Genomic DNA, 27,128 nt, shown 5'->3' on the forward strand with positions numbered 1-27,128 from the left:
TATTCAGTCATTATTTTTATGTTTTCGCGATAGGTACATAATTAGATATGCCTAAGTCAAAATTATTGCTAAGAATAATTGAATCGCAAAGTAGGGCGTAAATTCCACGAATTTCATTGGCAACACTGACACTTCGTCATAGACATTTTTCAAATATAAACGTACATAATATATAATCACGTCTATAACCCTTCCGGGGTAGACAGAGCCAACAGTCTTGAAAAGACTAATAGGCCACGAAAATTTTTTTTGTAACAAGTATAGGTATATGTAATTTTTATTATACATAGCGAATTTAATTAAAGTGAACTCAAATTAAAATTAAAGCTAAAACTACTATTAAAAATAAGAAAAAAGATTATTACAAACTAACATTTATTTTACAAATTGTACAGTCCCTGCATAGCAATAACTTTTATTATCATACTTTAAAGATAGAATTGAGATTCAAATAGTTAAATAAGGCTGCTAGCCCATCACCTAAAAGAAGAATCCCAAGTTTATAAGCCTATCCCTTAGACGCCTTTTACGAAATCCATGGGAAAGAGATGGAGTGGTCCTATTCTTTTTCAATTTTTTTTCTTTTATATAGCTAATAAAAAAAATCAATAGAAGCCGATGCAATGTTTTTGACTCCAATTTCTGACCACAACTGTCACTTCTGACGTGAAACAGCTGATTTTAAATAACCTAAAATCGAAAGTCAAAACAAATCGAATTTAATCTAACTCCAAAAGCAACCAAATGAATTCTATTTATTAAATCTCTACTTAAGGAATGCGTTAAAATGAAATCTACACTTCTTAGCCGCCTTCTTAGTCCTGCAACAGTTAATCGATGTAGAAAAAGCTATCTACCTCGGGTTAGGTTCGCGCCGAGTCCTACTGGTTATTTACATCTAGGAGGTCTAAGGACAGCTTTATATAATTATTTGTTTGCTAAATCTCATCAAGGTGCTTTTCTTTTACGTATTGAAGATACTGATCAAAAGAGGAAGGTGGAAGGTGCAGTTGAAGTGTTGATAAAAGATTTGCAGTGGGCAGGGGTAGAGTGCGACGAAGGTCCAGGCTTAGGGGGAAAATATGGACCATATGTACAAAGTGAGAGACTTGAAATTTATAAGTAAGTTTTTATATTTGGGTGTTTTCATTAAAAATCTTATGTCATCTCTGTTGTGTACTGATAATAGTTTCGATTGAGGTCCTAAGTTCATTCTAAGCGCGGACAAGCATTTGTAATTTTATAGATGTATGTTTATCACTTTATTCACTTTTTTAAGGGGCAAGAGCTATACCAAACCATGATAACCTATAGCTAATTGTTTTAATTTATTTTAATGATATATTTAATTTGTGGGTTGTTGAGTGTTAGTCATTATGTTCATTTACTAAACTTGCTTAGGGCTTCCATCCATTGAGAATTTCTGTAAATAATTGTAATCAAATTTGGTCCAATAATTTAAATTTTATTTTTCTTTTTATTAAAACCAACCAATAAAGCTTTGCAGTATTTTTTTATAATCACACCAGTTACATTATTACATGTATCTTTGTATTTTTAATAAAATCTCTTTGAAAATTTTCAGAGATCACATAGAAAAGCTTTTAGACAACGGCTCTGCGTACCGCTGCTTCTGTACAGAACGGAGGTTGAACTTAATACGGAGAGATGCCTTGAAGCATCAGAGAGTACCCAAATATGACAATCGCTGTCGGAGTCTTACTGATGAGGAAATTAAGGAGAAAATTAAAGCAGGGACACCCTATTGTATTAGATTCAAGGTAATTTATCTGAGGTGCTGTCTACCCCAAGAGGGATTGAGTTCTTCAAATTTATTTTATCATGAACTTTCTTTCATTTATCATGAAAACAGTTTTGACCCCCTGTATTGCCGCCTTAAAGGAATGAGGGAAGAATTTACCAGTTAAGACCAAGCCAAATTGCATTCAAATCTTACCAATAGTTTTCCATGGCTAACTGCATATGTTGGAGAGACAAACCTCATTAGAGTTTTAGAGGTTTTTCTTTTAATTACATCTTTGAATTGTTTCTATTTTTTGATAGAGTTTGTTTTATCTCTCATGTCATATCTCTGCCTCTCATCTTATATGTAACTTAAAAAAAATTCTTTTATTTTATCAAGTGCTCCATTATTTAAATTCAACCACCACTCTGCTAAATTAGTATATCTCGTATACAGAGTATTTTCCATATAGGTTCCATGTTCATATTATTATATGAACATGGAACCTATATGGAACTCTAATTAATAGTCAACTCGATATTTAGTTACCCTTCATGTAACTCCTAACTAAATGACGCTAAATTTGCCGTGATTATGGGTAGGTTGATGTGCCGTTGATTGTACAAGCATGTTTATTTTTTGATAATATTGCTCAGTTATAATTTTATTAGATGTATTGATTGATTGATTTATGAAGATTCAATGCCTACTAGCTGTCTTCAGACTGCCAGTCATTCGAAGACCTGATCTTCGGTGGGATCGCCTATGATGTATCACTAAACGAAGGTGACCCCGTACTGATGAAGAGCGATGGCTTCCCGACATACCACTTCGCTAACGTGGTCGATGACCATTTGATGGAAGTGACACATGTGCTGAGGGGTGTGGAGTGGCAAATATCAACTACAAAGCATTTGCTTATATATAAGTAAGTAAGCATTTGTTGGCATGGTGCTGATAATTGGCTGTTTATTTAGAAATAGAATTTTATTTAAAGAGTTCCAAAAATCTCAACTGTCGTAGTGGTTTTGACATACAATTTGTATAATTGTTAACTGGTTTTTTTTTTGACTCGTTTCAATGAATGATAGTTGGACGGAGTTGTTCTAAAATTACCATAATACTCCTGTCTCACTATTGTACCTCCTCAGAGATGGGTGTTAAACCACCTTTTTCTTTCTTTTCTATATTATGGCTTCCACCGGACTTCGTGTCATTGGTGATTCTGCCAATGTCATGGTTTGAAGAGACACGAAGTTACGAAATTGGTCCATGAACGGTTATACGATTATATTTGTTTCTTTTATAACTATGTACTATTTTCTTGTTACTGTGTAAACTTCTATGCAATAAAGATATTACAAACAAACAAAAGATCTGAAATGAGTTAGTTAACAACCTTATAACCTTATAACGTGGATCCAGCAGTAATAAGACACTTCTTACTAGTGTCGCAGTTTTAAAGAATTTTATTTGTTGTTACAAAGTTAATTGAAATTAAGAAACGATAATTTTTAGGGAAATTTATTTAATTTTTTTTTTGTGGAAAGAGGTAGTCTTTGCCTACCCCTCTGGGAAAGAGGCGTGATTTTATGTATATATGTTTGTATGTATGTAATTTATAGGGCTTTCGGCTGGACACCACCGCAGTTCGGGCACCTCCCCCTCATCATCAACAGCGATGGAACCAAGCTCAGCAAACGACAGGGAGACGTCACGGTCGAGGATTACAAGAAAAACGGTAGAGAATTCTTGCACCTTTAAAGAAATCTTAAATTATAAAATTCTCGTGTCGCAATGTTCGTTCCCGTACGCCTCCGAAACGGCTTGACCGATTCTCATGAAATTTTGTGAATCGGCCAACATCTATTTTTCATACTCACAAAATGAAAAACAACGTTTGACGGGACAGCTAGTAAATATTTTAAAGGGCAGATTACACAGATTGAGTATTCATTAAAAAGCCATACAGCTGAACGTGGCCATTCGGGCTTTTCAAGACTGTTGGCTCTGTCTACCCCGCAAGTGATATAGACGTGGTAATGTGTATGTATTTAGTATGCCTCTAATGCGTTAACTGTCAGTCACTTATCAGGTACTGAGAAGAGGTAATCGATAAATACCAGTCTGCACGATAAGCAGTCGAGCTTCAAATCTTGTTCCGCGCGGTCTTTTTGAAAAAAAAAAAACAGATTAATTGAATTTCAGGCCGCTATTTACCTAAGTATAGGTATGTTCATGATGCTTGAGTTTTATATAAACAGTTTTTGCATTGCAGGCGTGTTTCCCCTTGCGCTGGTGAATTACATAACGTTATCTGGAGGTGGATTCGAGCATGTACCTGGTGCTGGAGTGTCTCTGAAGACCATGGAAGAGCTGGCCAGTGAGGTGAGCTATCTGTCCTTATACATACAAACATACATACATATAGTCACGTCTATATCCCTTGCGGGGTAGACAGAGCCAACAGTCTTGAAAAGGCTGAATGACCACGTTCAGCTATTTGGCTTAATGATAGAATTGAGAATCAAATAGTGACAGGCTGCTAACCCAACGTCTAAAAAAAATCCCAAGTTTGTAAGCCTATCCCTTAGTCGCCTTTTACGACATCCATGGGAAAGAGATGGAGTGGTCCTATTCTTTTTTGTATTGGTGCTTATAGTTTATCATTATTCTCCTGTCATTTGTCCCATTTCATATTATTCATATTATGTTCCATACGATTATTGTGTTTCAAAAACAAATAAATAAACAAGGTGCCGTAAAAGGCGACTAAGGTATAGGTTTATTAACTTGAGATTCTACTTTTAAGCGATGGGCTAACAACCTGTCACTATTAGAATGTTAATTCTATCATTAAATTTAACAGCTGAACGTGGCCTTTCAGTCTTTCAAGACTGCTGGCTCTGTCTACCCCGCAAGAGATTATATGTATGTATGTAACAAAAAAAAAAACAATATTTTTCGCTGAACTGATTTTAATGCGGTTTTCAAGAAAGTGTTTATTACAATTAAAAGGTTTTATAAAGTTTACCAACTTCATATAAGGATTATATCGATTGAAGGCGGTTCTCTTTTTACAAAAGTTTTTATTCCTTCTTGTGTAACATACAAGTACATACATACATACATATGGTCACGTCTATATCCCTTGCGGGGTAGACAGAGCTTACAGTCTTGAAAAGACTGAATGGCCACGTTCAGCTATTCGGCTTAATGATAGAATTGAGATTCAAATAGTGAAAGGTTGCTAACCCATCGCTTAAAAATCCCAAGTTTGTAAGCCTATTCCTAAGTCGCCTTTTACGATATCCATGGGAAAGTGACATACAAGTATGTGATTCATATTATTCATTACAGTTCCAAATCGGCAAGGTATTGTTGCACCCCAGCCGTTTGAACCCCGAGCTCCTTCAAGAGTGCAACAGATTAGAAATGAAACGACAACTTTCCGACCCGGATCTCTGTCAGTCATTAGTGAGGAAAGTGCAGAATTTAGTCAAACAGACATACCCGAATGAAATCATGGATATAAGCGACCAACATGTAAGAAACGTTTTGAAATGGGCTACGGCGCGCGTGACGAGAGTGGAGGACTTGGTTTCAACGAAATTCGGTTTCCTCTGGATTCTACCGTCAAATAATTTTGAAATAGACAAAGAATTGTTGAGGAAACTTCTGGAACATTTAGAGAACGTCGACCGGTTTGAACAGGATTTGTTGAAGAATAATCTCAGGGAGTTCGCGGTGAATAACAATGTGAAGTTTCCAATGTTGATGAAGATGTTGAGAGGGTTGTTGAGTGGTCTGAGTGAGGGGCCGGGTGTGGCGGAAATGATGCAGTTGTTGGGCAAGGGACAGTCGTTAGAGAGAATAAAGTCAATTGTTAGATAGAAAATATTTGTTTTATTAATGTCTTATTTGTTCCCTTAAAGATTTCCCGATATTTTTTGTCAGTCAATCTCGCTAGTTTGTCTTGGGATAAATTTGGGATGGGATTGCCAATAAATATTTAAATTCGTTTCTCAACATTGGATAAAATTTATATCGCTCACCTGACTTACTTACTGACTGACATTTATAACTCTCGGTATGCGAAAAATTAACAAAATCTGTTCAGTGGTTTCTGCTGTAGGTACATTGGTTTGCCATAGCATCATTTTTATACTTTATCATACTACTAGAGGCCGCCCGCGACTTCGTCTGCGTGAAATCAATCCCGCGGGAACTCCGGGATAAAAAGTAACCTTTGTGTTATTCTGGGTCTTCAGCTACCTACATACCAAATTTTATCGTAATCGGTGTAGTATTTGCGTGAAAGTGTAACATACATCCATACTGACATCCTGATATACAAACTTTCGCATTTATAATATTAGTAGGACTATCATTATTATACTTTATCATACTACCATATAAAAAAATATAATATATAGAACTTTATCATTTTTTGCTTATTTATGTACCTACTTAACTACCTACCTGTATTGTATTTCATCTTTTTAAATAAAAGGGTGTCTTTAACAATAAAGAACTTTTTTCAAAATAATGAAACAACACATTATGAGTAACAGTATAATTTATTGAATTTCCAAATATAAATACCGAGAGAAAATATTCAATCAGAGTATTTTAATATCCACCGACGAACAGACCCGTCGGCACTACATAAATTATATAATTACAGTTAGGTATATCAACAACATTCTTAAATCATCATTACCATGGAGAGAAAATTTTGTACAATGAACAAATTAGGACAAGGCAGACAACTTTCCTTGTGTGGAAAACTGATTTTTAATAATATTTATTTTGTAATTAAGTGCGTATAAACTCTCAACGCCTGGAAAAACATTAAAATGCTGGCAAAGGCAAAGGCAAAGGTCAAATATTACGGTACATCAATTTATTTTTATTTTTAGGACTCAGCTTTGAATTTTCAGGTTTTCTAGAACATCTGTTTCAGGGTTTTACTTAGATTTACAGGCAATTATGTCTCTGCGCCTTAGAAGCTTTTTCATAAACCTAAGCTAAATGTTAGATTAAAAACAAAACGAATTTTTATTTTTTAAACAGTGTTATTTTTATTTAGTACATAAGGCTAAGGCGTATAACTACTGTATTCTAAGAAAGTCGTAACAAAATTTGCTCTCCATGTTTCACATTAAGTAAAGACTTATTTCCGGTTGCACATCGGGAATGATTTTCTAAAGATAAGAGCACCCATACATACATTAATTACTATACTATCAATATATATTGTATTCTTCTCGTAGGAGCGTCCCAAAATTCAAAGATTTTTAACATAATTTTATTTAAGTAAATTCCTTTTTGGACTATACTATATTTTCATCGAACCATAACTCGCCATCAACTGATATTATTTGGTCGTATCACAACGTTAGGCCCCATGAAAAATCTTAAATAGTTAGTATCCTCTCTCACGTTTCATTAATCATACTTTTTCATATCATACACGTTGCCTTAGTATTGCTGTACAAATCTCTATATAAGTATTAATTAACTCCGACACATACAATTATCTTCTTCCTCCTGCCGTTAGTCCCGGTTACATCCTCTCTTCTCTGGAGAGGAGCACGGATTGACCATTGTTTTAGGAAGCGAATAAACTGACATTTGAACAGGTCAATCATTCCAATGGTTGATTTGGCGCCAAAAAAACTCTTACCTACGTACGTGAAAAAAATGTTTTGCTGCCACATGGAATTTATTCCATAGAGATTTGTACTACAAAACTATAAAAGTTTTTGTAAAAGATAACTCTTAATCAAGTTTAATGATGTGCAACCTATAGTATTATATTTATATGTCAAGACAAAGTACCCGTCAGTTATTAAAATATAATTAGTGTAGTGGTTTTGTATTGGGTAAGTTTATAAAATGCTTTAAAGTAATATTTACGTAAATATAGGTTCAAACAAGATATTGCTAATATAAATTAAACATTGAGCAAAATCGTATGAAATGAAGTGTATATATCACTAATTAAACGCTGTTATATTCTCTCGTTACATAGTATTATTATAATTATGTTAAAATTTAGTTAAAAGAGTCCGTATTGGATCTCATAAAGGTTAGTAGCACCTACCTAATCAATACTTATAAAAAATTACAGAATCAATGTTTATGTCAAAAAAAATTATGCAAAACGAAAGTTTTGCTACTAAACTTTATGGCACCCAATAAAGGGCTCATTAGTAAAACAGCTACATTCATTCAGAAATATAATCTCTGACGGATAAGGGGTGCTAAAAGCATCTACCGTAATATGAAATTACAATGAAAACCTTCGATTTCGTTTCTGTCTCTTAAAACGATCGTAGAATATTTTTCCAGCCAAAAAACGATAATATACTTACTAGAAATAATATAAATACTTACTTAAAATTCACAACAAATATCAGGAACATACAGATAATTAATTATAGCGACTAGAATATGTATCACTATTGAAGGTTGGTTAACGTTAGATAGCTAGTAACTATTTAGCCCAGAAGGATGCCATTAATGACATTAAAGAACAATAAAATAATTTGGAATCAGCAATGTTTCTGAAATATATATGTCTAAACAACAGAAATACTTATATTTTACACGACATATAATTAAGGAAACGTCTAATCGATGTTATTGCTTAATTGAAATCTTTATAAGTACATAAAATACTCGAGCGTTATTAAAACTGACTTAAAATATTGATATGATAACATTTACGAGGAAAAGTATAAGAATACAATAAATCGATATACATAGTTGTCTCTCAGCTTTGAACATTAATTAAAAATTAAATTTTAGATTGCCCTTTCATTACTTACTAGGAATTGAAATTGGAAATCCTTGGAAACGTAAAGTTTCCATTTATTCAAGAATTACATTTTTTTAAGTCTTCAGAAACTTTGAAGCATTTATCTTATTTCATGCTTCCTTTATACGGGATCATACATTCTCTTTATTAGTTATCTGTCCCTTTTTTTTTAATTGGCCCATTACTCGTATACATGTATCTAGATGACGTTGTTGATCCAGCTTTAAAATATTAAATCTGAGTAATTGAATTGACATTGTTTCCTATAAATTAAATTGTCTCTATATAATTTCGTATAACTGATATTAAAAAGTTATGCAAAACGATTATCCTGCCATAAGCTACCGCTGTCAAACATACTGATTCGTGAAAACGTCCAGATTTCTTTAAAATTAAAAGCTGAAAGACCACTCAAATAATTGTACACGCGACAAAATTTACTTATTTTAATAACCATTAGCAATAGAAACGATTTAAAAATTGATTCAAACATGATCAAACACCCAATATCTGAAGTATAAAAACATTAAAGATTCTTTAAATATCGTAAAGAACTTTTATAAGTAGGTAGGTATTCGTGAAATTAATAATACATTCATTTTTAAAAAAGTTTTTGACGTAGTCAAAATTATACATAAGATTTTCATTTTTACATTTGATAATTAATTAAGTATTACAGATTACACTGTCCTTTATAATTTATCTTCGTTTACGTAGTAATATAATAGTACTAAATCTTCTAAGGCGGAGAAGATCTATTTATCATTTAGTTCGAATAATTATTATAATATAAATATAAGTTATAAACACTTGTCATTATTTCACAAATAGAATGGTTACTCGATAGAGATATAGTTATCAAAAACACCTATAAGGCAGATCCTTAAAGGAGAAGCGGTTGCATTAGCCGAAGTTATTCATCAAATTTGATACTTTAATATCAAAATACGGCCATAGATTAAATTAAAAATATAACTTCGGATTAATTGGATTGGATAAATGATGAGATGAAATTAACACAGCCAATGCAGCCGCAGTATTTTAAACTAGAAATATTAAAATACAATATAACAAATTAATAGATCACATTTTGTGTAGAGTCCATTATATCGAAACACGCATATACATCGTTACATACAAATATGATGAAATTGCTTGTAGTTATTTAGAATAAGATTGAAGACATCTATTAACGATTTGAGTTATTTTGACTTAACTTAAACTTTAACTTGACGTTTGACTTAAAAAAAAACAAATATTTAACAAAATTATTATTGATTTATTGGCCCGAATAGAGAATTTTGTAATTGAAAACAGTAGGTAATGCTATTTTTAACTGAAACAAGTTCCATTGATCTTCTAAATATTACACGTGGATTATTATGACATATTCTAAAATATAAAGAGACTAGTTCTGCTATATTATGCATTATTGCTATGTTAACTACATCACTAGGAATTAATCCAAAATATATTAGTATTGTGCTATTTCTAGTCCTATTGTAACTATTTTAAAATAAGTTTCATAAACATGGAAAAACACAACTCAATTCTGTCGTTGGTTAATTACATTTCTTTCTGGTGTTTTATTATTAAATTACAATACCCGGCATAAAAGTTGACCCATAATGGCTTCTGTATGTAGCTCCTACTAAATAAATATCGGTGTAATAATTTCCAGTTTTTAACTAAATGAAATAAGTAACTTCATTTATTTGTAGACTTAGAACAATTTTTTGAATATATCTCTGCAGTAATATATTGGAACATATTTGAAAAATTGTGTTCATTTCTAACTGGAGAATTGGACAATTTAGATTTGCACGTATAATTTAGAAATACATAAAAGTAAATTTCTATTAGAATAATTAGATATATAGAGAAAAGAGGCATGTCCTTATTTGGTAATATATATAACGCCATAATCATCGCTTCGCATACATTTCCATTTCTATAACGTTATAAGAAACGAAAATATCTACAACGAAATTATAGGGGGGTTGAAAATAGCCTGAAATGCTTCGAAAGAAAAGGATGGTACGGCCGTGCCGCTTATTTTGCTCGATTTGGCGGGAGCACTGCCGTGCCTTCAGATAACTTATGCCAAAAAATGTTATGCGAAACGATAAATTTAAACTTTAAGCGAAGTATGGGCCGCCGTATAGAAGGCAATAACAGCAGCCAGTTGTTATCGATATTGACTTATATAATGATTATATCTTACTTTTTCTGAGTAAAAGTTAATACAATACTTAGGTATATTAAGTATTTTAATACATCAGTTTGGGGCTGATAAAGTAATAATTTTACAAAAACTCTTTTATTAATATATAACATTGTATTGTGTACAACACATTGGACATAATTGGATTTTTATATATTTAGCTGTATTTTATTAAATATGACTTCTAATGACATTAAAATTTATGAGACGTTATATTTTATATAAATAGAAAGGTGTATTGAATTCTTCCACCTAAAGAAATTCCGGTACGTAGCTATTATCCCTTTAGATAAATTCGTCCTTTACTGATCCCAATAATGTTTACCTAGAGAATTATAAATAATAAAATATAGGAAACAATAAAAGTTTTACTTTCAAGAGAAGAGACTTGTATTTTTATAAAAAGGCAATATTAAAAAAAGGTTAAAAAATATTTGAAAAAACATTTAAATTAAAAAAAAATTGTTTCTTATTAATCGATAATAGGTATATAGCGCTCAATAAAATCTTCTTTTATAGCAAAAAAAAAGAAATTGTAGATAGAGGTAGAATATTCGATGTGCTCAGAAAAGGTTTGAAACTTTTTTAAACATTCGATATTTGTCATACGAAAGGGAAGTATAAAAAAGAGTTCAAGTTTTTATGTAGATTATATTCGTTTTCGGAAATTGAGGATTTTTTATTAGATAATATATCTAATACTACTATATATTGCCATTATATTAAAAGAAAAATTAGGTTCTACGCTATGTATTCACGTATATACATTAAAATAATTGAGATCAGTGAGTTCTACAACAAAATTAGTTTTATACGTAGTTTATAAAAATTGTTTTCAAATGTCAGTCTTCTTATATACCTACTTATCCTTGATGGTAGCACGCAACTGAAATCCAAGTCAAATCTGATAATATCAATTGAAATATGTGAAGCGATAACATTTTACACAATTTAGAACACGATTTATTATTAAAAATCTAACAAAAAGAAATTTCCCCGAGGGGATCCATCGACTTACTTAATTAACACATTTTCAATTCATAAGGCGGTCTAATAAGAGATAGTTCGAACACAGACAATATAGAATACAATGCAGTTACACATAAAACTGGTAACTGGCCAGTATTTTTACATCACAAAAAAGTTGAAAAATTCAAACGTGGAATAGACAAGACCGCCGCTCGTCGTAGTCTAACCATGGCCATCCCCTTCGGAGCGGCCGCGCCGTCGTCACTGCAACTCCTTCACAGCCTGCAGGATCCTCTTCACGTGTCCTACTTTAGTCACTCCGAGGTCCCTGAGGTCTCGACGCGCCAACGAGAGTAACTCCCGACCCGTGACGTCGTGTTTAGCGAACGCCTCGGCGTATTCACCGAGCTGTAGCGACTCCAACCAATTTTGAACTTCTTTCACGCCCCACGCTTTGACTTGGGCCGCTGTGATTGTAGAAGCTGGTCCTTCGGAGACGCTCCTTCTTCCCCGCGTCAGCCAGCGTCCGGCGCCGCCTTTCTTCTGGACCTAGTGGGTTCGAAATTTGGTCAGGGTCGAACTAAGGGCTAGGTTCTGGGGCAGCACAGGTTGGATCAAAAATACAGGCGGATTCCGTCCAAAGACAGTCTACGGTACAATTTACGGGTCTTCAAGAGTGACTGGGGTGTGGAGTGGGTAATAAAGCGTGTTGTATAAGTGACGGTTGTTAAGAAAAAAGTTGAACAGTGAGTAATGTGTGAGTGAAGGCGCGCTTTCACGAGCAATAGAAGTTTATTTAATACTGAATTTAAGGTGTTATGAACTAATAGTATTACTTATTATTTATGGCATAAAATTTGAGGCTTTTATAAAGATTGTGTACACAAGCATGAATTCAAAATGATAACTTTGTAAATCGTACAAAAGTGTTTACCATAAGTATCACATAAATTTTAAAAATATTTCAATCTTTAACCCGAAAAAAATAGAATTTTCTATTTTTATTTTGTAGTCTAAATTTGTATAGATTAAGGTATATACCCATATCTACATAGATTGGGATTATTTTATAAATACTTGTGAAGGCGCTCCTTTGTATTATTTATGTAAATAAAAATACCTAAGTATAATATAACAAGTAAAGAGAGTGAGGTGTGTTCATTTTATATATTATTTACTAAAGTTTACCTATAACGACACACGTAATGTATATATATATATATAAACTAGCAGTGCCAGCGACTTCGCCCGCGTGGAATAGTTATTTTGGGCATCATTGAAGCCCTCAAGGATGAATAATTTTCCCCGTTTTTTTCACATTTTCCATTATTCCTTCGCTTGTAATAATTGCAGCGTGATATTATATAGCCTAAAGCCTTACTCAATAAATGGTCTATTCAACACAAAGCGAAATTTTTCAATTCGAATCAGTAGTTCCTGAGATGTGCGCGTTCAAACAAACAAACAAACTCTTCAGCTTTATAATATAAGTATAGACAGTGAATTTCTATACATAATGAAAATTATGCCATAATTATCACCTCATCAGCGTGCAAGTAAGCGTGTCCGTCGTGCACTGACACCCTGGCTAAATGCGCGCGCACGCCGCCCGCCGCCGCTGCGCCCGCGCCGCTTAATGCGCCACTCTCGACCAACTCGTGGCAACTCTCCACCTATTATATAATTCATATACATACAATATAAAAATAAATAGGACTACTCCATCTCTTTCCCATGGATGTCGTTAAAGGCGACTAAGGAATAGGCTTTCTAAGCTTGGTATTCTTCTTGTAGGCGATGGGCTAGCAACCTGTCACTATTTGATTCCAATTCTATTATTAAGCCAAACGTATGAACGTGGCCTGTCAGTTTTTCAAGACTGCTCTGTCTACCCCGCAAGGAATATAGACGTGATTTTATGAAGGAATACATATACATACCATACATCACGTCTGTATAGTTTAAAAGGTCTACGATCTACAGACTACGAACTAAATCGTAGACCATCTACAGACTACGCCGTAGAACATCTACGATCTAGATCGTAGGACATCAACGGACTACGCCGTAGAGCCTCTACGATGAAGGCTTATATATTCCCATGGATGTCGTTAAAGGCGATTAAGAAATAGACTTCCTAAGCTTGGGATTCTTCTTGTAGGCGATGCGCTAGAAACCTGTCACTATTTGAAATTCAAATCCATCATTAATCCATACAGTCTTTTCGTAACTGTTAGCTTTGTCTACCCTGCGAGGAATAAAGACGTGATAATATGTATATAATGTATTTATTACATACATACATATTGTCACGTCTATATCCCTTGCGGGGCAGACTGAGCCAACAGTCTTGAAAAGACTGAATGGCCACGTTCAGCTATTTGGCTTTATGATAGAATTGAGATTCAAATAGTGACAGGTTGCTAGCCCATCGCTTTAAAAAAAAGAATCCCAATTTTGTAAGCCTATCCCTTAGTCGCCTATTACGACATCCATGGGAAAGAGATGGAGTGGTCCTATTCTTTTCTGTATTGGTACCGGGAACCACACGGGTTTAACAGTATTTGTTATAGAAAATAGCCATTCCATAGTCCGTGGCCATTCAGCCTTTTTAAGACTGTTGGCTCTGTCTACCCCGCAAGGGATATAGACGTGACCATATGTATGTATGTATGTATGTTATAGAAAATATGAACCAGTATGTACATACATATATACTTTGATCCACTTACCAATGTAGCGAGTAATCTTCTCAACTGTGGAGCGGGCAACAACTTGCCGTCGGCGTCCTGCAACGCGTCCGCTTGGGCCGCGACCCGTCTGGCCACGGACACGCTACTCGACACCGCGCCGCTGACTCCACTCTCGCTGATGCATGACAGTTTGACCTGGTAATAAAAGGGAATGATTGGAAATTTATGACCTTAAGATAAAAATATTATGTAGCGGGTGCGATGAAGGAAATGATTGGAAATTTATGACCTTAAGATAAAAAGATTATGTAGCGGAAGCGATGAATCAGCTCGATTGCCAACAAAGGGAAGATCTTCCGCCAGGCTAGGTGTTGTGCCTGCGGAACCGAGGCTCCGACGATGTTGAGTCGCAGGTTGTATATATGCTTCAATCTTTGCTTGCGCGATTTAGATTATTCCCGTTTTTTTATTGATAGGGTCACGTGATTGGTTGTTGTGACTTGTGTCGTAGAGATGTCGCCACAATTACAATAAAACACTATAATCATAGTAGTAAAAAAAAATGATTGAAAATTGACCTCATTTTGGATTTACAGGAGTTTTATAAAAAGAAAAAAAAAGATAACAAAATACTATAATCATTATTCGAAATAAGTACATCTCTGAGGGATTCTCAACTTTACTTACTTACTTAATCAGAGTGCGCAGTTGCACCCTCTTTCGATGCGGCAGTAACTATACAGTGCATGCTGTTTTTACTGTATTTCTCGTCCCTTGTTCTGTAGAATTGTCTCAGTAACTTTCATGTTTAACCAGCGCGTTGACATCATCCAGCAACGCTAGTAATTGCGCGCTCTCGGAGGTGGACAGCGCGCTGCGTTACCACTGCGAAGCACCAGCCATAGCGTGCTGTTTCTGATATCACATTCTATAGAATTGTCTCAGTAACTTACATGCTTAACCAGCGTGTTGACATCGTCCAGCAACGCCAGTAATTGCGCGCTCTCGGAGGTGGACAGCGCGCTGCGTTACCACTGCGAAGCACCAGCCATAGCGTGCTGTTTCTGATATCACATTCTATAGAATTGTCTCAGTAACTTACATGCTTAACCAGCGTGTTGACATCGTCCAGCAACGCCAGTAATTGCGCGCTCTCGGAGGTGGACAGCGCGCTGCGAGACCACTGCGAAGCACCAGCCATAGCGTGCTGTTTTAGCTGCCATTTCTGATATCACATTCTATATAATTGTCTCAGTAACTTACATGCTTAACCAGCGTGTTGACATCGTCCAGCAACGCCAGTAATTGCGCGCTCTCGGAGGTGGACAGCGCGCTGCGAGACCACTGCGAAGCGCCGGCCAAGGCGTGCTGTTTTAGCTGCTGTTTCTCATCCCAAGCCCTGTGGAATCGTTCGTAAATTCAAATTTTCTTTATTGTTTTTAGTTATAATAATTGTCAATACATGAAGTACAACTTTCTGAGATTAGTGCATACATACTGACAGAGAATAGTGGCAATTTAAAATATTTTGTTAGTAGTGATTCTATAATTTAGATACTGCACAAAAGGTGGTTTAATCGAATTATGCAAGTGATTATATGAGTAGTTCTAACTCCAAAGCGTGATCGTTCCAAGTGACTCGGGTTTCAGAATCAATAACAAGCACTTATGTCCCTTATATTTATAGGAATCACTATTGTCATAGTTGATCTCGTGCTCACCCAATGAGAAATCAACTTGGACAAAAGCCAGGCGGTTAATGATAGGTACAGCTAGGTACAAATTACAAACCATTTTAAAAAGCACCTGTTCTGCCGGACATAGTACGGCTTTTAACAACATTAGAACAATTAGAAGTGACTTTAATAGTCATTACTTTAGATTATGTTGTGTCCAAATTAATAATTAACAGGTAGGTTCTAAGTTTACTAAATTCCTACTTTTGTCTACAAACTAAATAGCTTGCTATAAGTACTAGAATTACCAAAATTACGAGTAAGTACTAATAATGAAGGGTTTGTTCGGTTAACTAACTTCTATATCAGGATTTCCTAGACAGGGGATGTATTTATTTATCTATTTTCTATCAACCAATTTACGGCTATCATATGTATTGTTATCTTATTCTAGGGACTAACTAATTTCTATTAAGTATTTTACGTGGTCTGAAGTCTGATTTTTAGTTCGAGTCATCAATCTCCTACAAGTATTCTTTGCGTTTAGTTCCTGACCTATTTAGAAAAGGCAGGTTAGGTTATGTTTCACATGCTCGTCTTGGCGAGGGCATGACCGTGCCCCCACATGTATAGTTTTGTTCTGATGTTACAATACTTATTGATTTTATTAATGCTTAAATCATCGAAATTAATATTCGATTCAAAGATTATTCTCAAAAATTTTAAACTTTAGGTACGTATATCATGCCACGTTTTGAAGTAGGTACTCTCAATTTAACGAATTTTGAACGGTCCGTCGGTTTGCGACAGAAAAATATTTCTTCAAATAGCCATGAATATAGAAATGTTTCTTTTTGTTCGGATCTTATCTGTGATGTGTCTTTGCAAGATCAAAGATTATATAATTACTACCAAATTTCCTGACTCGAAATACAAATCAAACCAAACGCGAACATGCCCCGCTAAGCATGCAAACAATGCCTACCTCAAGCTAGTTTCAAGCGCTCTCGACCTGCAAAGCATCTGGGCTCTGTTCTTGTGTATGATCCTGACGCAACCAGGGGGCTGGAGCCACGCCTCCCCGTCCACTTGCACCGGGACACACTCCTCACCCAGGATGTTGATCTGGACAGCACGGCATTGGGCGATGCGGTGTTTTTGAAGGTTGATGAGCCGGGAGGCAGCCATCTGGGCTGAGCCGAATACCGCTACTACCTGAAATCGGAAACGTGCCAATGACATATTAGAAAAATAAATTTTATGGTTATTGCGGTAGCAGGAATGGAATACCTACGAGACGTTAATAATATTGTTGCACGTAGAACACGTAGTTCATATTAAGCGAGGTTACCCCACTTCTCATAATTTACCTTAATATATAAGCTGTTGATTAATTAAATTAAATTATTAATTCCCATATCGTTAAACGGTCTTTGTGGTTTAATTTACCATCGCCATAATGGTTAATTATAATCTATCAATATGTTATTTAGGAAGATGGCCTTCTCTATGTCCTAACTATTGATGCTTTATTTGCGTTAGGTATATTAGCCTTATTTAAATGGTAAATAAGAATAACAAAATAATTGAAAGTTTTTACAGGTATCCGCCTACAATATCAACGTATCAAGTGTCATCGTACATCCTGTCAATCCTATCAATCCTGTCAAAATAGTCTATCGTCTATCAATATATTATGTAAAGTGTGACCACACCACAAACTGACCTCCAGAATCCTATCATCAAAGGAAGGTGCGAGAAAAAGGTCATCGCCTCTGGTGCCGCCCCAAAAGTTGGTGCCCCCCATGAACGAAGGGATGTTGAGTACCACGATGCCCTGCAGCTCCGGCAGCGGTATTCTTTGGCCGTCGCATTCCAGTTGGACCCTTTGGCCTAGATGTCTGGAAGAGCATCATTATTTATTTATTAAGTACATACCTTTAAAAATAGGTACCTATAAGGACAACGATAGTTTTGTTGACCAACTAAGAAAGAAAATTCCTTTATCGTTACTAATTCGATTAATTGTGATTGAATTTGTAGTTCGAGATATCTATACTCACTGTTACTTGGGTAGACAATAGGATTAATTTAAAAATAATAACATATTTGTCACGAATTTGAATTCAGCTTAACTAATAAATTTTACGAAATTTAAGGTCTGATATTATAAAAGTACAAGAACAGCTCGGTTGCGAAATTTGAAAACATTAATGCTTACCTGTATGTCCTATTCACCCACTCCTTAGACCCGAGCACTCCATACCACATGTAGTTCCTCGCCCTCGATCGGCATTTCTCCGGGTGTTCCTCCCTCTTATTATGGAAATCGAGCGTGATCTTAGCATCGATGCCAATTCCGAAGTAGTTATTCATCACCGCTCTCTCATAGAACCCTTCGAGAAGAGTTTCATCGGGATCCATCAATGGACTCACTGCTGCGCACAAAGCATCGGCGTTGGCTAACAGACATTGACTAATAAAGCCTTGGGTCACGTGAGGCCATGCTGGTAACTGGACTAGGGGGTTGATGATTGGCAGCTTTTTGGCTTTTTCACTGGCATCCGATTTGGAGCCTATAGGCCCCATAGTGCCACCTTCGCCCCATATCGATGAGACTGATGTCGATAACCTGCTTATGAAAAAGAAATGAGTAAAACTTTCTAGGTATACAAGTATTATGCAAAATATGTGGTTCATTAACTTACTTATCTGGTTCGCCAGGCTTGAAGAGACTTCCACAGGATATTCGTCTAGTCGCAGCGGGTGAGCAGCTCAAGAACTTCCCATACTCAGGGTCTGAACCTAAGAGTTTAGGATTGTCCGATTGTCGCCTCTCCCGGGTAGTTCCTATAGTTGGCTCCGGTGAATGAACGCTTAACGTATCAGTGCCTTGGTCGAAGATATCATTAAGAACTGAAGCCATGCGACTGTTGCCGTTTTTCAAACTCTTCTTGTCTTCGCTATGCGATGGAGATGGCGGTTCCACTACAACGCTGACCTGGGGAAATGGTGCATCAAGACTAGGTTCTAGAGGTTTATCTTCCTTTTTCTGTAAAAACTGTGGAACTCCTAGTCCAACGTTCTTGGCTTGACTCTCAGGTCTTGATTCTTCAGTGGTTTTAGGTAAAAGATTTTTTATACTCGAATCATCTGAAACTAGTTTTTTGATACTTTTCCTGAGTTGTTTTCTAAATGATTTTCTGGCGATGTCATTGCCTTCTTCAAACTGCGCTAGACTGCAGTACTTGATTTGCTCTTCCGCTTTCGCTGCATTTTCACACATATAGAATACTCTGTTTTCAAAACCGAACTTTTCAACTTCGCTTTCTTTCGGTGATTTAATTTTCGACATGTATTTCATTTTATCGTGATTTTTCTCCAAACTGGGATTTCTGCTATCCATCGCTATATCTGACACTGTATCGGATGTAAAAAGTGTCGTATCGTCTGTGTAAGTTTCATTATCACCTTTAGTCCCCATCATTGCTAACAGGACTTCTTGTCCGAGCATAGAACTGATATCATCCATGATAGATTCTCCATGTAACGTTTCAGAGTTCATGTATGTATCAGAGATTTCTGGTGAGTCTATGTGGCCGATGACGCTCTCATCAATGTCTTCTGGTTTGGCATCAATTGCTTCCGAAATTAAACTAAAATCGTCGCTAATGTTGGACCCGTCTGAACTACTCGATTGAATCTCCAAGTCGACACTAGAAAGCTTTCTCTCCGGCGTGCACTCTCCGCTGACTGGCGTCGCTCTGGCGCTTAAATTTTGGAAATGCACTTCATCCGTGTACGGTTTATCGATGTCTATTATAGTCAATTGGTCCGATTCATAAGTTTCTCCCTGTATTATGGAATCTCGCTTAGAGCTATCGTCCGAGACGACTAGGTTAGGTATAGTAAGACTACTGCTATTAAAGGTTTCTCGCTCCGTGTCAGGTCTGAACAGGTTCCTACAGGAGCTGGTATCACAGGAAGAGAGGTTGGACAAAGAGAGGAGGTCTTGGGGCGAAGTGGAATTAGTCTTGCTGCGCTCGGCCTTGTCAACCTCCAAATTGAAAGATTGTTCCGGTGGGTTAGAATTTATTAACTTAGCTATGTCTTCATCTACATCTGGAATGCTGAAAAATAAGAATTCAGTATGCTTTGAATAAATCTGTATGAGCAACACAATAATAGCATTCTGGTAACAACAAGATCAATAATGTTTTATATACGTTGTAAATGACCGATTTATTAATAAATTAAAAAAAATAAACACGGAAAAGTTAAATGCGCTCTTAACATCACTCCTAAATATTGTACCTTTTAAATAATTTATTCGTAATCTGGAATATTACGCTGCCTGGAGATTTTGGGCTGATGCGACTGAATTGATCCTCAAATACAGAAACCTTACTTGACAAGAAGTTACATTAATTAAGTTACATTAGTAGTTATAATTAGATTTAAGTTATGTGACGTCAATAAGTGATACCTTGTATCCAATTTTCAAAATAAATCTATTCTATTCTATTCTAAGATCTTACTTGTCAGGTTGCATGGAGGTAGCCGAAACAGCGGACGCGGCAGACGAGCGTCTGCTATCAGCAAACGCTCTTGGCACCGGCAGAGCTGACAGCTGGTCCATCGCCGGCGCGGCGGGCGCTTCGACTCCGGCGCCGATCTCCGGTCGAGCTGCTTCTGCGTCGCTCGCGCACGTGTCGCAGGATTCTACCTCCTGTGGTCAACAGTGATCTCAGTATGAGTGTAACCTGTTTTTTATGTTCTGATTCAATTTTTCTTGATGCAATGAAGAGTTTATCTATCTATGTATCTGAGCGACGAAATGGCACAGAATATTCCAGCATTATGTGAACACTTTTTAAAAAGACTGCTTTTTACATAGCAACCAGTGGGCTAGTGGCAGGGCCGCCTACATACATACATATTATCACGTCTATATCCCTTGCGGGGTAGACAGAGCCTACAGTCTTGTAAAGACTGATAGGCCACGTTCAGCTATTTGGCTTTAAGATAGAATTGAGATTCAAATAGTGACAGGTTGCCAGCCCATCGCCTAAAAGAAGAATCCCAAGTTTGTAAGCCTAGCCCTTAGTCGCCTTTTACGACATCCATGGGAGAGAGATGGGAGTGGTCCTATTCTTTTGTTCCATTGGTGCCGGGAACCACACGGCACCCTATATATTTTGAAGACGACGACTGCTGATTATATAGGTACTTATTTTATCGACAAACTAAATAGAATTCACCTAAGAATATAATTGAATTTAATATAGACCTATAATCAGGACGACACCTTCAAGAGCATAATAATAATTCAAGGACAAACATATTACCTGCGGGTATATATGAGCGAGCGTTCGCACGAGCGAGCGTAACGCGCGTCGTACGCTATCAGCGCGTCCAGCAAGCGCACAGCCACGAGCCGCCCAATTCAGCTGCTCCTGGGGTTGAAAATACATATAGGTATACATAAAATCACGCCTCTCTCCCAGAGGGGTAGGCAGAGACTACATCTTTCTACTTGCCATGATCTCTGCACACTTCCTTCGCTTCATCCACATTCATAACTCTTCATGCAAGCTCGGCGATTTCGGGTACTCTTGACTTGACCCTTTGCCAGGATGAAAACCATGGAAAATAATATAGACTAACCATCTTTCAAAGTTAGTTTCATTGTGGTGTAGATTTCAACTCATCTTTATCTATTAAAACACAGAATTATTTTTCAAGGCAAGAGTTCTGAAAGTTTTTAAGTTTGAGTGCACCACCTTAGTGAATAGGCATTATTTGAGTTTGCATGCACCACCGTAGGCGTCTTGTTTACCACTGAGACTGATTGAGGTCAAACGCACTCAAATTTATTATATTAAAAAAAATCATCTACGGATAACAAGACCCAGACCAATCGCAGTCTGTTTTTATATTGCTCCGCTATTACAGCTACTTGTTCCTTTAAAGTAATAAATAGTAGAATGTCATAACTCAAATAGGCAACGCCGACAAAGTACTTATTTCTAAATTGTGCAAAATATGTCGTTAGCTTAGTATTTAATTTAATAAATGAAAGAAAATTAAAGAAAATAAAGTTCTAATAGGAAATGCATAGTTAAATAGTAAAAGAACTAATTAACTAAGTTAAAGAAAAAAAAACTCAAGACTTATGTGATTAATTATGTAGACTTGAAAGTTTGGACTACCTAATACAAAATGCAGTGATGTGTCCTATTACTCGTAGTAAACTAATTAAAAGTAAGTTTTGGCAGAGATAAGTAGATCATTACCTTTTCAGTCTTTTCTATACTGCCCTTTTCTGCAACGGGCTGTGCTTCTGGTTCGCTATCACTCGTCTCCAACGGCTCCCACGATCTAGGAATTATTATTATCATAATATCTATACTTATATTATAAAGTTGAAGAGTTTGTTGGTTTGTTTGAACGAGCTAATCTCATGACCTACTGGCTCGAATTGAAAATTTATTTTTGTGTTTAATAGACCGTTTATCGTGGAAGGCTTTAGGCTTTATAACATCACAATAAGGAGCAAAGAAATAATGGAAAATGTGAAAATAGAAATTTTTCATCCTTGAGGGCTTCAATGATGGCCAAAATAATAATTCCACGCGGATGAAGTCGCGGGTACAGCTAGTTATTTAATATGCACCTAATTCTATAATTTTTCACCTGAATCATGTGTAAAATATTCCGCGACACCCTGACTTTTCGATATTTTCCCCACCATGTTTTAAGATAGGACTCGTCATTCTAAAGATGGTTTTTTTATAGCCTCTTTTATATTTAATAAACAAACCATTTCCCCTCTTTTAGTGTGTACTTATTTTGTATACTTTTCACCCCGAAACCCTTTTGCGTGATACACAATTTGCATCAGAACATGCACAGCCATACGCACGCACGTCCGCGTCGACTAACAGCCTACAATTCGCTCAGAAAAAGAAACTAGCCCGGTAATCTTGCTTCTCATGTTAGGTTTGCAATGGTTCTATAGCGGGGCGAGATTGAGAGGTAAAAGCCAACTACAGGATAACAACTTTACTTCGGTAACTTATAAAAAGAAATAGAAAACTCGCTCGCTAATAAAAAGTGCATACCGCACCGATCCGCGCGTTGTTTGGAGACTGACTTGTTCAATGAGGCGCGCGGGCGGTCCTCGACGCGGGCGCTGGGAACGGCGGGGTATGGACGAGGGGGGCGGAGACTGACGCGATGTCTCCCCGGAAGGGCCTACAATGTTGCCCCCTATAGTACGTACTTGCATCTAGCGTGGTCGTGGGCCAGATGAGCTCTCGCGTGCAAAAGTAATGACAGCGCTCTCCGCAGCCGATGCGCCGCTCGGGCTGCGCCGCCGCCGATCCTTTCGCCCGCGTCCGCCAAGCGGCCGCAGCCCGCCCGGAGAGACGAACTAGCCGCACAGCTTACTTCACCAGCCTGGGGATATGGTTTGGTTAGAACATCTTTCATGTCATACATACATACATAAATATGGTCACGTCTATATCCCTTGCGGGGTAGACTGAGCCAACAGTCTTGAAAAGACTGAATGGCCACGTTCAGCTATTTGGCTTAATGATAGAATTGAGATTCAACTAGTGACAGGTTGCTAGCCCATCGCCTAAAAAAGAATCCCAACTTTGTAAGCCTATCCCTTAGACGCCTTTTACGACATCCATAGGAAAGAGATGGAGTGGTCCTATTCTTTTTTGTATTGGGGCCGGGAACCACACGACACATGTCATCATAATAATAAACACTCTCATCTCATACATATCTATATACCATACACGAAATCTTACCAATAAACTATGACAATATGAGCGTGTTTTTCACTCATTTGTGTCATAGAAAGTGGACACTGAGTGCTGAACAGATCCAAGGGTTGAAAAGATAAGTAGGCACGTATAATTTTGAAATTCGTCCAATTGTTTGGCTGTGGAAAACTAACTAATAATGCTTTTATCTTTGTGATAATGTACTGCATTAATCTCCTTATGAACTTACCTGCATGATGTCCTGTAGATTCCTCAACAAGACGCTCTCTTCCACTATGTCGGGGGGTGCGGGCGGAGGCGGAGGAGCTGTCAGAGCCCGTTCGAATGTCATTATTGACCACCTTAAACAAAAGGTTACCATTATGAATATTCTTTCAGAAACCCTACAAACTCACATCTTTTTTTTTGTGTTACTCAGACGTCCAATTTTGATCATTGACCAGTTGAACTGTTATTATATTCCTCTCTGTCTTTCATCTTAACTAGTTCTTAGATGCAACGCCCATTTAAATAGCTTCGAAATCCTGTTCAGTCCATATGAGAGAAACGTCAAGCAAGAACTGTTTCAACATCTTCTATTGAGTACGTTTTCATTCAAATTTATACCGTCACCAATCCTACTACTATTATAAAGGCGAAAGTTTGTATGGATGTATGGATGTTTGTTACTCTTTCACGCAAAAACTACTGAACCGATTACCATGAAATTTGGTATGTAGGTAGCTGAAGACCCAGAATAACACATAGGCTACTTTTTATCCCAGAGTTCCCGCGGGATTGATAGGGTTTCCATGCGGACGAAGTCGCGGGCGGCCTCTAGTCCATTCATAATTTAAAAGCAATTAGAAAGATCGATAGCCAAACTCTTTATTAGGTACACCATAAAAATAAGAAAAAACAGAAAAAATGACACAGGTTGTGAGATAAAAAGGCGGTATTATCTCACCTATCAAGCATTTTCGTGGAAGCCCGTTCATATCGCTCAAGCAGCTGCGCGAGGTTAGCCGCGTCGTCACAGGAGGCTCCCCAGCCCAGGACTCGTGCCAGGTCATTGCCGGTACCAAGTGGAAGCACTGCCGTTTGTACTTGACGCTGAAGAGAGATTATAAATGTACACCTTGAAGGAAAACAGCGAAGTTGTCGAGAATGTGTAAATGGTTGAAGCTGTGCCGACTTTGAAGGACAATTATACTTATAAGTAAGGTCAACATTTCTCAAGAGATATGCATACATACATAATCACGTCTATATCCCTTGCGGGATAGACAGAGCCAACAGTCTTGAGACGTTGAGAAGACACGTTGAAAAGACAAGATAGGCCACGTTCAACTATTTGGCTATAAGATAGAATTGAGATTCAACTAGTGACAGATTGCTAGCCCATCGCCTAAAAGAAGAATCCCAAGTTTACAAGCCTACCCCTTAGTCACCTTTTACGACAACCATGGGAGAGAAACGGAGTGGTCCTATTCTTTTTTGTATTGGTGCCGGGAACCACACGGTCAAGAGATATGATTCGGAGATATGGATAATTGAAGCTCAAAAGACACAACTATTTACAATAATATACTTCTTAATTTGTCTCCATAACATGCACGTCGTTAACGGTTAACTTACATGCATCTCTAGCTTATCAACTTCCTGCAGTACCCAGCCAACGGAGCCATCTCCCGAGCACACGAGAACCCTCAATGGAGCGAAATGCCTGAACAACCGCAGCCCAAGCCTGGGGCCAGCGCCGCTCAGTTCAAAAACTTGAGCTGGATTCAGGAGCTGTTTGAAGCGACGGAGAAACTTCACGCCTTGGTTATCACCTGAGGATGGAAAAGAGAACGTAAATATTTACTTACGTTTGTTTTAAAGAGCGATTATGATGAATAATCATCGGCATCATTAGTAGCAATAAATCAAGGAAATTGTACCTACGAGTATACATCACCAATGACATATGATTCCCTAATCATCCTCCCAAATGGATTGATTACCGAATGCAGTTATTTGGATGATACGACAATCGTCCGCGCTGGACTAAACATGCATGAAATTGTCTAATTAAATCTGTAGGCATTTTAACATACCTAACTTGCATGCCTATCCTGGATGCGACAAAAATGATGAGTTGATAGCGAAGCTCAAGACTCCAGTCGACATAGGGGCCAAAATAAATCTGTGGTTTCGTATCACACCAGACTCACCAGATCTGGAGTTGACAAAGACGATTAGCGGCGACGCGTACGGTGGTCGATCAGGCACCCAGGCGTCGTCGGGTCCAACCGAATGCAGTCTGGTGGGCGGCACCACCGACGCCCGCGCCGGACCGAGCATGCATGCCGCTCTCCAACTCGGCTTGCAGGCGGCATGGACGCACTTTCGACACCAAACACACCTGAAGTCTTGCAACCTGGCGATTAATAATTACGTTGTGACGTGCCGTGTGGTTCCCGGCACCAATAAAAAAAAAGAATAGGACCACTCCATCTCTTTGCCATGGATGTCGTAAAAGCCGACTAAGGGGTAGGCTTATAAACATGGGATTCTTCTTTTAGGCGATGGGCTAGCAACCTGTCACTATTTGAATCTCGATTCTATCATTAAGTCAAATAGCTGAACGTGGCCTATCAGTCTTTTCAAGACTGTAGGCTCTGTCTACCCGGCAACGGATATAGACGTGATTATATGTAATGTATGTAACGTCGTGACGTTAATAAAATTTAACAGATCCTAATGCTTCAAGCTTGATCTTAAAGCTTGCGATGTTAGGTGCCTCTGGTAACACGAAATTCAGATGAACGTTTTCTCTATACGGAACTTTTTCAAACATAAGACAATTTGTAGGTCTACCTATCACCTAACACGATTTCTGAATATCAATTTCATCATTAAGTATGCAGAGATCGTGGCAAGTGGAAAGAGGTAGTCTCTGCCTACCCCTCCGGGAAAGAGGCGTGATTTTATGTATGTATGTATGTATTAAGACTCGCAGCCAAAAGGGGCTTTGGAGTCTTTGGTGACTATTATGTTGACCTACATATATTGACTTGGTCTATTCGCAATTGTTAAGTCATGATTATGTATTCGTATGTATATCTATGGCCAATTCTTTAAATTCCCAGACATTCAGCTCCTGACAATGGGCGCTATTTAAAAATTCTTCCGCAACAACCATTCTCAGTTCAACGTTCCTCTTTGATTGT

At 37.2% G+C, this 27,128-nt stretch overlaps 2 protein-coding genes across 2 annotated transcripts in view; one reads left to right on the forward strand and one right to left on the reverse strand.

The window, feature by feature from the left end:
• Positions 1-673: 673 nt before the first annotated feature.
• Positions 674-5,638, forward strand: LOC106137296 (probable glutamate--tRNA ligase, mitochondrial). The gene is made up of 6 exons (XM_013338102.2): positions 674-1,122; positions 1,586-1,781; positions 2,458-2,672; positions 3,370-3,485; positions 4,023-4,132; positions 5,105-5,638. Exons 1-6 carry the CDS (start codon positions 788-790, stop codon positions 5,636-5,638), a joined length of 1,506 nt encoding a protein of 501 aa, XP_013193556.2. The 5' UTR covers positions 674-787.
• Positions 5,639-11,456: 5,818 nt separating this feature from the next.
• Positions 11,457-27,128, reverse strand: part of LOC106137292 (diacylglycerol kinase eta) — a 125,727-nt gene continuing 110,055 nt past the window's right edge. The window contains 17 exon segments of the mRNA XM_060954361.1: positions 11,457-12,312; positions 13,305-13,436; positions 14,496-14,651; positions 15,720-15,855; positions 17,118-17,347; positions 17,859-18,033; positions 18,354-18,767; positions 18,841-19,178; positions 19,215-20,262; positions 20,671-20,878; positions 21,474-21,588; positions 22,429-22,513; positions 23,418-23,593; positions 24,164-24,275; positions 24,881-25,026; positions 25,552-25,748; positions 26,130-26,335. Coding sequence (XP_060810344.1) covers positions 12,025-12,312; positions 13,305-13,436; positions 14,496-14,651; positions 15,720-15,855; positions 17,118-17,347; positions 17,859-18,033; positions 18,354-18,767; positions 18,841-19,178; positions 19,215-20,262; positions 20,671-20,878; positions 21,474-21,588; positions 22,429-22,513; positions 23,418-23,593; positions 24,164-24,275; positions 24,881-25,026; positions 25,552-25,748; positions 26,130-26,335 — 4,162 coding nt within the window. The 3' untranslated portion in view covers positions 11,457-12,024.

Source organism: Amyelois transitella, chromosome 4, assembly GCF_032362555.1.
Source record: "Amyelois transitella isolate CPQ chromosome 4, ilAmyTran1.1, whole genome shotgun sequence".
Taxonomy (NCBI): domain Eukaryota; kingdom Metazoa; phylum Arthropoda; class Insecta; order Lepidoptera; family Pyralidae; genus Amyelois; species Amyelois transitella.

Coding starts and splice junctions, on each gene's coding strand:
- LOC106137296 (XM_013338102.2), top strand. CDS start 788: ATGAAATCTACACTTCTTAGCCGCCTTCTTAGTCCTGCAACAGTTAAT. Junction 1,123..1,585: donor GAGAGACTTGAAATTTATAA/GTAAGTTTTTAT, acceptor GAAAATTTTCAG/AGATCACATAGAAAAGCTTT. Junction 3,486..4,022: donor CGAGGATTACAAGAAAAACG/GTAGAGAATTCT, acceptor TTTGCATTGCAG/GCGTGTTTCCCCTTGCGCTG.